The sequence below is a fragment of the Lipophrys pholis genome (assembly GCF_963383615.2).
Source record: "Lipophrys pholis genome assembly, chromosome: 4".
Classification (NCBI taxonomy): Eukaryota; Metazoa; Chordata; class Actinopteri; order Blenniiformes; family Blenniidae; genus Lipophrys; species Lipophrys pholis.
The window spans coordinates 17,906,238-17,919,828 of NC_137637.1; the positions used below are offsets into that span (position 1 = coordinate 17,906,238).

Below are 13,591 nucleotides of genomic sequence, written 5' to 3' on the forward strand. Positions count from 1 at the left end.
TCTGCACATAATGCATAATAAACTAACACAAAATAGCATACAGGGGATAATAGAGGGCAACCATAAAACCGACTATAAATTGCTAATAAAAGCAAATAAGAAATTAATATCTTAACTTATATGAGATGCAATCACACATGTAAAAACAAACTACAAAAGTTGATAAAATAAGATATCATACACAAAATGCAGTGGCATGCTGACACCGTCTGTACTTCTGACGGGGATCAACGCAACAGAGATGCCTGCAATTCTCTAAGTGACGGGAAAACCTTAAAAGTTCCAAAACCTTTCACTCATGCATTAAAGCCCTCGAACGAGAACAACCATCTCGCGGCGCTGTGACGGGAGAGGTATTCCACGCCTACACGTTCGTCCTTTGAACCTACAGGATTTGTGCGAGGCGCTCACCCTTCTCTCGCGGCTCTGCGCCGATCAAAATCTCCTCATCTGGGGAGCGCTCGGCTCGTCAGCAATTACAGTTGCTCGAGACCGCACGTGTGTGTGTGTGTGTGTGTGTGTGTGTGTGTGTGTGTGTGTGTGTGTGTGTGTGTGCGCGTGTTCACAAAGGGCTTAGCTGCTTTAACATGCAGAAAAGATGTCAAGTCTGTGATTACACTGGCTGATAACAAGTGGGTTAGCCATGTGTGAATGCTGAATGTGTATCTGAATTTCTATGCAACACAAATTAAGGTTGTTGTTGCATACTGTGTGTGCAGGTGTACTTTCACAGAATGTCATCCTCACGGACTCGAAGGGCAGACCTGTGTTAAAAGGCTGATACCCAGCCAAGCAACGCCGCCATAAACCTTCCTCACTCCACTGACACGTCTTAAATTCTGGAGTCTGTTTTCATTGATCCCTCGTCCTCCTCTTTCACCCATTGTCTTTTTATCCTCTGCCCTCCTCTGTCTGTTTTTGGCTAACAAGCAGGGCTGGCAGTCACTGTCAGACGTCTGAATCGTTCACAACACCACTTTCCAAATCTCTCCTCTCTTTCTTTCAGGTCCCACGGTCCCTTGCTGAGCATGTTTTCTTTCCGCGAGCTCTCTGGCTCATCTCGAGCGTAATGCTTCAACATACTTGCTGCCTCTGCCACTCCCCGACATCAGATATTGTTGACGGAGGCTCTAAAATCGTCGCCTCCCTTGGATGACGGAGGGACAGGATGGATGCTGGCGAACAAGTCGAAAATAAATAGGCGACATTTGCAAACAAATGTAAAACGTCAGGTCGGTGTAAATCAAAGTCATCTTTTATGGCGCTTTATCTGGACTTATTTGTGCTCTGGGGTTGGGAGGGCAGGCTACATCCTGGACGAGTTGCCAGTCCAAACACAGAGGCTGGAAACTCACGCACACACTGACAGGTAATTCAGTGTCACCAATTCATCCCAAGCTCATGCTTTAAGAGAGGAAGCCAGGGTACTCTGTGGAAAACTGTACTGTGACAGTCCCATTTGCGTTTCCTGGTAATCTGCCCAACGATGGATTTCTAATTATTCAAGATGTTTGTTGTCATCTTCGCTTCAGTGAAACAGATTGAAATACCATGAACATATCTGCTGGTTCAAAAAACCCTGACTGCTGAAATGATGAGGATTGACAGAATAATGTAACCGAAGGCGAGTTCAGCGAGGAAGCATGAAATCGCGGGACGGTAAATAAACACATATGTTAATTGGTTACAGTAGAAATTCCAACAGCGTGTGTAATCGTGGAGCTAAATAAAACAGTTAACGCATTGTGGTTTGAAGGGAATCAATAGGAGCAAGGCACTGCGCTGAAACAGCAGCGCGGATCCATTAGAGGGAATTATATCAAGTGATCGGACAAATGTCTTTCAGAAAAGACAGCGGGAGGGCCGCCTGTTCGCGGGAACATCTTGAAAGTGAAAGGCACCATTTTCAGAGGGAAAAACACATTTCCCACCATTGTGGAGTGTCATTTCTTAGTGTCCCCTCGCAGCCGCTGGATACTACTGTTCACGTGTGTGGCATCCACCGCGGCGGTCCGAGCGTTTGTCATTTCAGGTCTGGGACTTTTCGCTCCAGTTTCCATCATCGTTCTTTTGGACGTAGCGTCAAGTGTTTCACTTCAAATCATCACTCTCACACTCGCGTACAAACGCACGTGCACACATAGAAAACACACACACAGAGGAGGAGGACGAGGAAAGAATATTGGAAGAAGAGGGTGCCCAGGAGCACGTGTTGCTGTGCAGAGCACGACATCCATTCTGCTTGTCGCCCCATGGACAAAGCAAATGTGCTTCAACAATGCCATCTAGTGGCGGTAATGTGTGGCGTTAGGGTCAGGCGGGCTTGGCAGACATGGTAACGACACACCGCAAGCAGTACATTAAAGTAGGATCGCGAATATCTATCCAGTGTAATTAAAACAATACAAGAAGATGAACTGCACACAGCAAGGAGAGAAAAAAAAAAAAAAAAACCTTCAGCTGAATTTCTTTAAACCTACAAATGTGGATGAGCACAATAGGTAGGATGCATTCTGAGACAAATAGAGGACATTATAGCGTTGTCTTCAATTATTGCATCTCTAGAAGGGCATTAAAGGAAGGAGGGGGTGGAACAGGGACACAAGGACTGACAAGTTGAAGCTGAAAGTGCAAAACAGACAACATTCCCATTTTAAGATATCCGTGTGAACAAGTTTAAAAAAAGAAAAAAGGATGCCGATTTGTTTTTCTGTCAAAATAAGTCACAGCCTGCAGCCCCACACAGCTTCAATCAAGACTTTGCAAAATTATTTTTGCATGATTAGCATAGCGAGCAATTTCGATCGTAAGCAAACTATGGCAGATTTGACAGCAGTGCCAACTGTTAATGTTGAGTTAGTGGGAGTCAAAGAAATGTCACCCCCGGGGGTTAGAACAGAACATTAAAAAAATGGAGTATAAAGACAAGATGACGCAGGAGGAATATGTAATTGGCCATGATGGAAATTGTTGCCGGGTTAAATAAACTTCTGGATAGCCTAAACAGGTCGTAGTGGTTAGCACTCTCGCTCACATAGTAAAAAAAAATAGAATAAAATTTTATCCTTGTTTGATCAAAAACTTGCATTTGTCTGTCTCTGTGTTTGTGCTGTGACCTATACTGTGTGCCCTGCCTCTCTCCATCATCAGCTGCGACTGGCTTCTCTGTGAAGACTTCTCCGTTTGAGTTTACAATATACAATTTCATTAATTTTGTTTTGTAACACCTGACAATATCCTCTGTATGACTAACTCCTTCCCTCTGCAGTAAAAAATAAATAAATAAATAAATAAAAGGTTGGTGGTTGCAGAGACAGTCTGTCTTGCTTCATTGATTTTATTTTGTGATCTATTCACACGTATCAGTATTCTTCTATTGCTTGCCGGCACCTTCTATATTCTTCACTTCAGAAGCGTGAGCCGAGATTTATTAAAGTCTGCTAAACAGATCTAAATTAAACCAGTATCCACCGATGCTGTTGTTTATCGCTGTTTTTCATTGGAGACAGCAGATAAAAGACGGCTTTTAATAAACAGGACTACAAACATTCACCCCCCCCCCCCACACACACACACACACACACACACAAGTATGCAAAATCTATTCGGCTGCTCACCCACCTGGAGGTTTCTGAAATCCAATAGCTTAAAGCAGATGCTTGTTATTGTCTGAATGTGTACGTGTGCGAGACACTCAGCCCTGAATACCTGTGCATACTAATTGCATTTTACTTGGAGCAGAAATGACACCTCTGAGGTGGAGAGAACAGGCAGGGGGAAAAAAAACAAACACAGGAGGTGCTAATGAAAGAAAGGAGAGGAGAGAAAAGACAAGGTGTTAATGTAACTTGTCATCTCCCGCGTGTCTTGACTCCAGGTGCCTCTGTTAAATATAGTTTCAGAATACGAAGGGATGACGTGTTGGAAAAAAAAAAAAAAAAAAAAAAAAGCCAAGTCGGAGGCACTTCTTTGGGAGCGTCATTTTTTGTAGATGAAGTGAGAAGTTCCACAATATGAGCCGGAGGAGGAGGAGGAGGGAGTCAGTGGAGGAAAGGAAATGCAGGAGCACACAGATTCACAGCTGCAAATGAAAAAGTCTGAGGCTCTTTAGAGTATAAATACAGTAAGTAAATTCTCACTTTAACTAGCATTTGAAGGGAAAGTGCAGGGGGGGAGTCGGCTCCACCATAGCGTCCCTCTCAAAATTTGCAAGTGTAGAATTGAATTCAATGCACTTTCATTAAATCTGAATACAAACGACTCGCTGCAGCAGACACTAATGTAAGAGAGTTTAATGTGTAGCGAGACCAACAGAAGTGGAAAGCTTTTTCTCCACCACACCACCGAGAAGCAAGCAGACCAGGCAGCAAGGACACATGGGAGTATCACGGCAACGAGGGACGCATGGACAGAATCCCCCCAAAAAATGTGATAGGCTAATCTAAATGGAATCAACCGGCAACCACCTCCTATATCTGCTTTAGCCAGAGTGGGGTCACCGGGGGGTTTTAGCCCATCCCAGCTGGCGTTGCCCGAGAGGCAGAGGAAGATTATCGTGAGACTTTAGAGTTAGAGATTGGCTCCATCTATTGTTTCGTTCCGAAAAGAGAGACGCATTCACCTCCACACAAGAGCACATTTATGGTCAGTTGACTCACCAGTTACGCCGAAAACGACGATAACAGGAGGGGGCTGAAGTACCCTGACAAAACCAATTCTGCTTGTGTCGAGCACAGTCCGCTGTCCCACCTCAAAATTACCAGTGAAACTCAGTATATTACATCATTTGTGGTTGAAATTATCCTTTTTTTTTTTTTTTTTCTAGTTTTCATCATCACTGTGGACCATTTTAATAGTAAAAGATAGATTTAGCACATACAATTCAATTAGTTATCTTTCGAAGGGAGAATAACTGTTAAAGATGGAATATTTTCTTCCTTAAAAAATGTTAATTTAATCATTAAACCTCATTAATAAACACGTTTTCCTCACATCAAAATTAGTTCACTAATTTTCGAAGAAGGAAATGGCACACAGGGAAAATGTGAACTATTTCAAGGTTCAGAGCTTAAAATAGCAACCAGTTACCAAGAAAACTGACTTCATGTTGATGCAGTGATTGGTGAACATGGTGCTAACCCTAACCCACACACACACACACACACATACTTCAACAGCCCTGCTTGATCCCTTCTCTGTAAACACGCCACGTTTCCATCAACAGGTGAGCAATAAAAGCTGCCGATACTCATTTGGGGATTGAAGCAACAAGAGTTTAAGAAGCACTTTGAGGTTTAAGGAGCAATTTGAGCTCTCCACATTGAGATAACAGTCCACGCTTGGCTCAACGAGAGAGCGAGAAAACCGATGCTCAAGTTTCTGACAAAACAAAAGAAGAAGTAAATATAACAGTCTAAAATGTTTACAACTGAGAATATAGTATTAACTGAACTGTGAATGAACCTTTGCAGTAGATATCTTCCTGCCACACACACACACACACACACACACACACACACACACACACACACACACACACACACACACACACACACACACACACACACACACACACACACACACACACACACACACACACACACACACACACACACACACACACACACACACACACACACACACACACACACACACACACACACACACACACACGTCCCTCTGATGTGAACAGCCAGTTAAATGCACAGGTATGCATATGCAGAAACACACACAGAGATGAAGTATGCACCGTCCCAGGGGTGGTGGGGGTTGATGTAGATGCAGGAGGTAAATGTGAGTGTTTGTGACAGGCAGCCTGAGGCGGTGTGGGGAGCAGCTCAGCTCTCAGACAGGTATCGCCTTCACAACGCCCTCACCACCTCCCCGCCCCAACAATAACACAGTGCCTGCATGCTGGGGAGCCCAGAGTGCATGCAGGGAAACAGGCTTGAGTGGGGTGGAGGTGGGGGCGGGGGGTTCGTCCTCCGTCGAGCTCTCCATGCGTTTGTGTATTGGTGTCACAGTAGTGGATGTGTGGCTGCGTCTTTTCCTCGGAGAAATACAAGCAGCTCCCAAACTACTTATGAAGCTTTTAAGGCAGGATGGGGGAGGAGAGGAGGGGGACTTGGTCTTTGTGCCCCCAGCTGTGTTGCTGCTGGTTGATGCAAGGTCGATAGAAAACGCAAAGAAGAGAAGGGAAGCCCACCTGCTAAGCACAGAGATTTGTTACTGGAGGAGCTTTTTAAATCAGATTCATGAGTTCTTTGAAGCTCTTTATAAGCCCAGCCAGTACAACACAAACAGGGACATCTATTTTGTATAATAGACGTCGTGAATTGTGCTATGTTAAGATTTTTGGGAAGAACTGAAATGAGACAACAATGAATGTGTGTTTACACAGTCGGACAGACAGTCGGGAGGCGAGACCAAATGAGAAGGACAGGTGAGAAAGAGGAAAAGGTGGGAAAGCAAGGGCAAACACTGAATCGCACGCTGTCTAGATTTCTCACACATCTGCAACAACTATGTCATCACCTATAGGAAAAGTTTTTTTTTTTTTCTTCTTTCCACCAGCTTCAAAGTAGGGATGATTTTATGTTTTGCAGTTGTACTCAGATAAACTCTCAGGATCACACATTTCTAAAGCCGACTACGAACCATTCCACCATTGTGCCAACCACAATGAACTATTAGTGCCGAAACTGACACACTCACTCACTGTCACTGACAGCCTGGGTTCAACACAGACCATCGAATCCGGCCTATCACTGACACATTCAGGATCTCCTTCCACCCAGCACACACTGACGGGCTTTATTGACTCGTCATGACAAAAAAAAAAAAAAAAAGAAAGAAAGTAGAAAACAAGGCTCTGAGGCACAACTGCTCAGTTTCTCATTGCAATGCAACATTATCAAACATTGGGAGCCGATACCGACGTAAGCTAAGCCAGCAGCTTCATTCAGTATTCATTACAGCTGGTTGGCACACTGAAAGGACGCTGCAGGACAAATCAATCACGGCGAGGGAGAGGAGGCGAGGGAGAGTTGTGGCGTGGTGGGAAATCTACAGTTTCACATTTGGTTTAGTTGTCGTAGGTGAATCAAAGGAACGGAAACATCTGAGAATCACTGATAAGCAATAGGTTATCGGTTGTTCATACGCATGCTGACATGCTGGGCACGTCACATCGGCTCATATTTAAAAATTCCTCCCCCTAAAGAGTCACTCAAAACCCTCCTCTTTACGACAGTCTGACCCGGAAAAACTTCTCAACCTGCAAATGACTTCCTCCATTGCATGTTCTCCCTGTGCATGCTCACCTCCAGGAGATCTACCAATCACAAAAACATGGGGTTTGAGGCAACTATTGATTTTAAATGGCCAATAATTGTGAATGTGATTGACTGGGATCAGCCGAGGCCTCCCCTACATCGAAAAAAAGCTTGGATAGAAGATTGACGACTGCGATAGGCCCCAAGCCAGCGTAGGGGAACAAAACCACACAAACACAAAGGCGCACAGAATATCTCCTTGTCGAATACACATCCTGCCCTGGAGACTGGCTTAGTGTCACACATTCCGTCTTCTTTCAAACTGCTAAACTGTCTCACTGGCTAATGCCTCCGTCTCACTCCCACCCACTCCGCCGTTGATTGACTTGTCATCAATCCCCTGAAATCCGCGGAAGGTTGACAGCAGTGTGTGGTGATAAGCATGTCAGCCACAGTGACAGCGCAGAATTATTACAATCAGGCAATCAGCGCAATTATAATAATCAAAACCGTACAAAGAACCAAAAACTTTCTTGATGATTCAGTTTGTTTTTTGGGGGAAACGAGGCTGCTGCTGCTGATCAGATGACACAACTTTCAGTTAGATAGAGGGGTGAAGTTATACCAGCCGTACTGTAAAAAAATATGGTTCTATTTTCTCCTTCATACATGTGAACATATTGTTCCAAATGTAAAGCAAGAGGTTTTGTTTTTTCTTCAGGAAAATCGGTCTGAAAAAGTGAGATTGTCTTATATTCTAATCCGGGTCTAAGTAGGGGAGAAAGTGTTGTCTTACTTCTTTATGGAACACAAACAAGACAAGACAAAGAGGAAGAAAGTGTCTCTATCATCCAGATGACAATAACCTAAAAATAGAGCAATCCAGTGAGGAACCCGGAGTCATGATGGTCATTTTAATCTGATGGTATCAATGCAGCTGAGACTTATAACTGTCAGGAGTTACCAAGATGATAGAGAGTCTGCAAAACACAAAGTCAGAGGAGATTATACCGTGGTCCTTAAAGACACAATGAACATAACCAGAGTTGTTATCCGACTGAGGGAAACGGAAAGAGTCCAAAGAGCTCAACATCCCTGATACTGAGTTTAGAGCCAGTCTGGCTTGGTGGAGAAGATTCCTGCAGTGTAAGTTACTGTCTTTACAGAGCTACGTCACCAGTCTGAGGAGAAAACACCCAGATCCAGTGAATCAGAAAGAAAATGTCAATCAAATCTCTTGTCAGTGTGAAAGAAAAGAAGAACATGACAGTGAGGTTCAGTGGGAATGAAGAGTCGGTCTCTCTCATGCAGCATGTCTCACTGACTAAACTAAACTTTCTCCTTTTGCTGTCCTGCAGTCTGATCTGTATTACTCTGAAAGATTTGGTTTTTTTTTTTGTTGTCGTTGTGTTTTTCTTCCCAAACAATATTTGGTCTGCAAAACTTTTTTCTAAATCATGTTTCCATGGAACTCCTCTGATTTAGGATATAAGAATAAAGAACAACATCATCAAGGCTATACATGAACAAAAATACTTGAACACCTGGGACAATTATGTATAAATGCTAAATCTGTTTTCTGGCGCACAAACTCATGTTATTTATCAATAAAGCACGAAAGATTTAATATATCTCAAATATACTTGTCCTTCATGAAGCACTCGGTTAAAGTCTGCTGTAATGTGGAACAAGCTTACAGGATATCTCAAACTGATCATTTAAATTCAAACACTGTCATTTACTGCAGCTTATCAGTGGCATAGAAATGTAACTAACTGTGAGGATCTTTTTTTGTTTTTTTCTTCTGCTGCATCTGCTTCATGTTCATTTTTAAATTACTTTTCTGGGATGGTTTTGACAGAATGTTTATATTCTTTCATTGTTTGATTTTAATCTACTTCAAAATCATCTTGTCATTGGACAGTGCAACACAAATGAATGTCTCCCATTACAGAAATGAGTAAAAACGGTCCTCTGCAGTTCTCAAACAGGAGTGAGGGGGAAAGAAAGATGACCCCTTGAGTAACATGCCAAGTCTGAGCAGCAGAGGGAGACATTTCCCACTCCACTGCTGCTCATTAACACAATGTGAAAGAGTAACTGCTGCTTTTGACACTTCAAACTGAATAGATTCACAGCGGAAACTCAGAAAAAAATAACACTTTTGAGTAAAAAATAAGAAAAGTTTAAGCATTCAATCAGTCCCAGGCTGACGAGTCGGAGATAAAAGTTAAGAAGAAAGTTGTGACCTCAACTTAAACATCTTCAATACTTCATTCTAATAATAACCGAGCACTCCGAGTACAGACGTGGAAGTGCTTCACTTACCAGAAGCTTGGCTTTCTCATTCTCCTCGTGAGCCTTCCCTTTCTCCATGATGAGGGCAGGGGTCATCTCATCCAGGCCTGAGGCTGCTGCAGCGTCTCTCTCCCTCTGGGCCAGTCTGGCTAACTGCTCACGCACCAGGGCCTGCTGACGCTCAAATCTAATGCCGGGGGAAAGAGAGCAACTCTTAACCTTTGACATTTCATTCAGCCCGGGAAGATTCTTCTCAACATGCAAGTTAGCATTGGAGCAGAGAGACACTGCTTCTGGAAAGAGGGCGCTAAAACATTTTGTGGGTGACGCCGTCGGAAGCAGTAACTTCTGCCTTGATTTGTTCTCCACCGTCGTGGTGAGCAGAGATGAGCCGTTTGGTTTGACAGCTCCGTTTGGACAAGACGGCTTCAACATGGGGTAATACGGTGGAAATGAGTCTTCACAAAAACAAACCCAGCATCCTCTCTGGTCCCGAGTGTGAGATGTGTCCATTCTGGTGTGCTGCATGATGTGGTTCCATGTGTTCCATGTAATCAGTTATATATCAACTACAATTATTAAAGGAGCTCGGTCCTTCACCGGCTACTGACGGGATATTGACCCAAGTTTGACGTGGCTTTATTGTGCTCACAGCGCAATGCAACAACTGGCCTTTCCAGCGCACCTGCAAACCTTTCAAACTGCAGCGGGATGACAGCGACGATGCCCTCCCGGGTCAGCATTCACCTGCCTCCATATTGGGAAACCTTCCCTTATTTACACCCAGCACCACCTCGTGGTCACATTTGGCTCCTACAGCAATATTTCCAAATGCTGTTCATGTGGAAGAATTGTCTCATTTCAATATGAACTATGACCACCAAAGTTAACAGGTTTAAGTTCATCATGAAATAACCAGCCATGTGTTCACAGACACAAACAAATGGGACCATACAGACAGCGCTGCCTACAACATAGAGGGAGTCTATAACCCTGCATTAAAACTTACAAAACATCCATAAAGTCAAAACAGGAGCTTATACATTTTAGCGAACTAATTCAAATCAGCGGCATATTGGACATAAACTCCCCTCTGTAATCCAAGTCTGTATGAAGATGATTAAAACTTAAGGTTACTTGAAAATCCCCCTAATCGAAATCCACTAATGTTTAGTTTACAATAGGAAACGTTTAACAGTGACAGTGAGTGAAAGCTGCTGGACGGGCCAATGTGTAAATCCCCAGAGGCTCAGGAAGCTATACGAGCATTCCTACATCAGAGCAGCATGCCAGTCGTATAAATCAGCTGGTGCCGACAGCTCACACGGCTCGTACACGCTCCCAAATAAAACCGCACGTTAACGTCGAGTGTATGTCATTCCATGAATTTGCCACCTCATCTGGCTATAAGATGACTTTGTCAACATGTGCATAATAAAACATGAAAGAATATAGACGCGTTTGATGCCTCGTCCCACATGCATTGAACTAAAAGTTCTTATTCATTCACACATCACTACTGTCACAGTGGAGTTGAACTCACGTCTGATTTGTGCACCGTCGTGAACGTTTAAATAAAAAATTGGAAGATTGACATTTAAAATGACAGATTTCTGATAGTCTGGAGAAACGGTACAAAATGATAACAGTTTTCTTTAATAAAAAAAAAGGGACAGTGACATTTCGATGTAGGAGCACCTACTGCTTTCGCATTTCTTCCTGTGTTTCTGAGGCGGAGGGTCCAGTTGGTTTTGAACCTGGAAGTCAAACGGAGACGCATCGGATTTACAACCTGGGTCAGTTTGTTTTCTAATCCATTACATCCTGGCCCTCTCATGTCAAAACTGGGTTTACAAATAGCAGACAAACACAACTTTAACGAGACTCGTGTGTATGGAAATAAATCAACTGCAACGAATACTGAGTCAGTCTGCAAACGAGAAACTCAATTCGAAAGGAAACGACGTGCGACTGAGACGTACTTGGTGGAGGTCTTGTAGCGTCCTCCTTAGACTGGGGGGGTGGCTTGGTGCTGCCGGACCCCGAAGAGTCCCTCATCCGCTGGAGCACATGGTCTGAGAGCTGGAACGGCACAAAATTAAGAAGCAAAAAACAATATTTTTAATTGTTCATTATCAACATCTGTATTCGCTGCAGTAAAACTGCAAACAGAAAAACATAGTTAGACATGCAGTATTGTGTGTGTGTGTGTGTGTGTGTGTGTGTGTGTGTGTGTGTGTGTGTGTGTGTGTGTGTGTGTGTGTGTGTGTGTGTGTGTGTGTGTGTGTGTGTGTGTGTGTGTGTGTGTGTGTGTGTGTGTGTGTGTGTGTGATAAGCAGCAGATAACCGGCTCCCAGGCTGTGCGGGCCTCCATGCCCGCATGTGACCAACACTGACTGCAGTCACCGGCCACTCTGAAGGACACACAGATACACACCAACTCCCAGGGAAGGTATCAATTCTCATATGACTGGAAATCTTATCTGGGCTACATGTTCACGATGGGAGATTGTGTTTTGGTGTTGAGCCGCACTCTATAAGTTCTTTCTAAGTTTGCTGTGACATATTACTTGGCTACTTCATAACTACTTCATAATCCCTGTAATATACATCCTCCATGTTCAACATGCAGTTGCATTAAAAGCTATTTGCTGACCTGAAGCCAGCTATGATTATAATAATGTGCATGATGACATGTAATGAGAGAATCAACACACTGACCTCTGATATCTTCCCCTCCACTCTGACTGCTACTAAATAATTAAAGGTCTTGTTGTTGTTGTTTGTTTAATGGTATTTACTAGTTTAACCTGAGTAATCGTGGCGTTCAAAGCGAGCCGTCATGGTGTTAACCTCCACACGTCAGGCAGCCGGTGACTTTACTGACCTCGGGTTCAGTTCAGGACGTGGGACCTGCGACAGATCCCATAAAAACGCTCCGTTCACAGCGACTCGAACTCTCGAGTTCCACCGGGAACATATTTACCTTCACCCCGTCAATGACTGTGACCTTCTCCTCCTCGTCCAGTCCGAACGACACTGTCCGCGCCGTGCTGCCGTGTCCTCCCATTCCGAGCGGCCGTCTGTTCCCAGCGGGGCGGCGGAGGTTCGAGTCCCGCAGTGACCGGGAGACATGCAGCGGAGAGCGGCCGGGGGAGCCGCCACAGCCGCCGCTGGTCAGAATACGCCAATAAAGGTCATTGTGGCGCTGCAGTATCATCAGAGCTCATTGGCTGGATTAACTGATTCGGGTCCAATCACTCGCGGTGGTTTAATCGCGATGGGACGAAGGGGCTGATGGGAAAAGTAGTTCAAGCCGAGTGTGGCGGATGTGAGGTTGACCGTCATCCACATGTGGAAACACAGCATTCCCTCAGATTAACAGTGTTGATACCACAGAGACATCGTGGATTAAAACTCCAAATTACTTTGGTTCGCTCAAGAAACAGACACAGTTTATGACACCATATTCCATGTTGATTTAAATAATATTGCACATTATAAAATATACAAAATCAGAATCTATATAATAGTTACAATAATATTATACACTGTATATATATTATTATTATTATATTATAATTTAATATATCGTATATATATTTATCATTATTATTATTAATAAATTATCCAAAATAACAGTGAAAGGCATAACTGCCTTGATTGGATGCCCCCTGGAATGTAGACACATTTACAAAGGATTAAAGAATTTTGCACGGTTGAAAAGCGAACCATCTCCAGGAGGTCGTGGCCTGGAGAGGAATGTGGAAGTGACATCGCTGGAGGAACGTTTTTGCACGTCTGAGTATTCCGGTAAACGTTGACATACTAGGATTTTCTCAGGTTTGCAGAGAACGGTCAAAAAAAGAGAAGGATATTCAATAAATGACAGTTTTCAGTTCCCAGAGGTCGGAAGAGAATGGACAGACCAGTTGAACATGACAGAAAGGCTGCAATAACTCAAATAACCACTTGTTACAGTCAAGGAACATCGAACTGCACAACATGTGAAACCTTGA

At 43.7% G+C, this 13,591-nt stretch overlaps 1 protein-coding gene across 1 annotated transcript in view; it reads right to left on the reverse strand.

The window, feature by feature from the left end:
* The window catches only part of chchd6b (coiled-coil-helix-coiled-coil-helix domain containing 6b), a 60,487-nt gene extending 47,630 nt beyond the window's left edge, over positions 1-12,857 (reverse strand). The window contains exons 1-4 of the mRNA XM_080460899.1: positions 12,559-12,857; positions 11,555-11,654; positions 11,275-11,329; positions 9,603-9,759 (exon numbers count right to left, since the gene is read on the reverse strand). Coding sequence (XP_080317025.1) covers positions 9,603-9,759; positions 11,275-11,329; positions 11,555-11,654; positions 12,559-12,792 — 546 coding nt within the window. The 5' untranslated portion in view covers positions 12,793-12,857. The remainder of the gene's footprint in view (positions 1-9,602; positions 9,760-11,274; positions 11,330-11,554; positions 11,655-12,558) is intronic.
* Between the last annotated feature and the right edge of the window lie 734 nt (positions 12,858-13,591).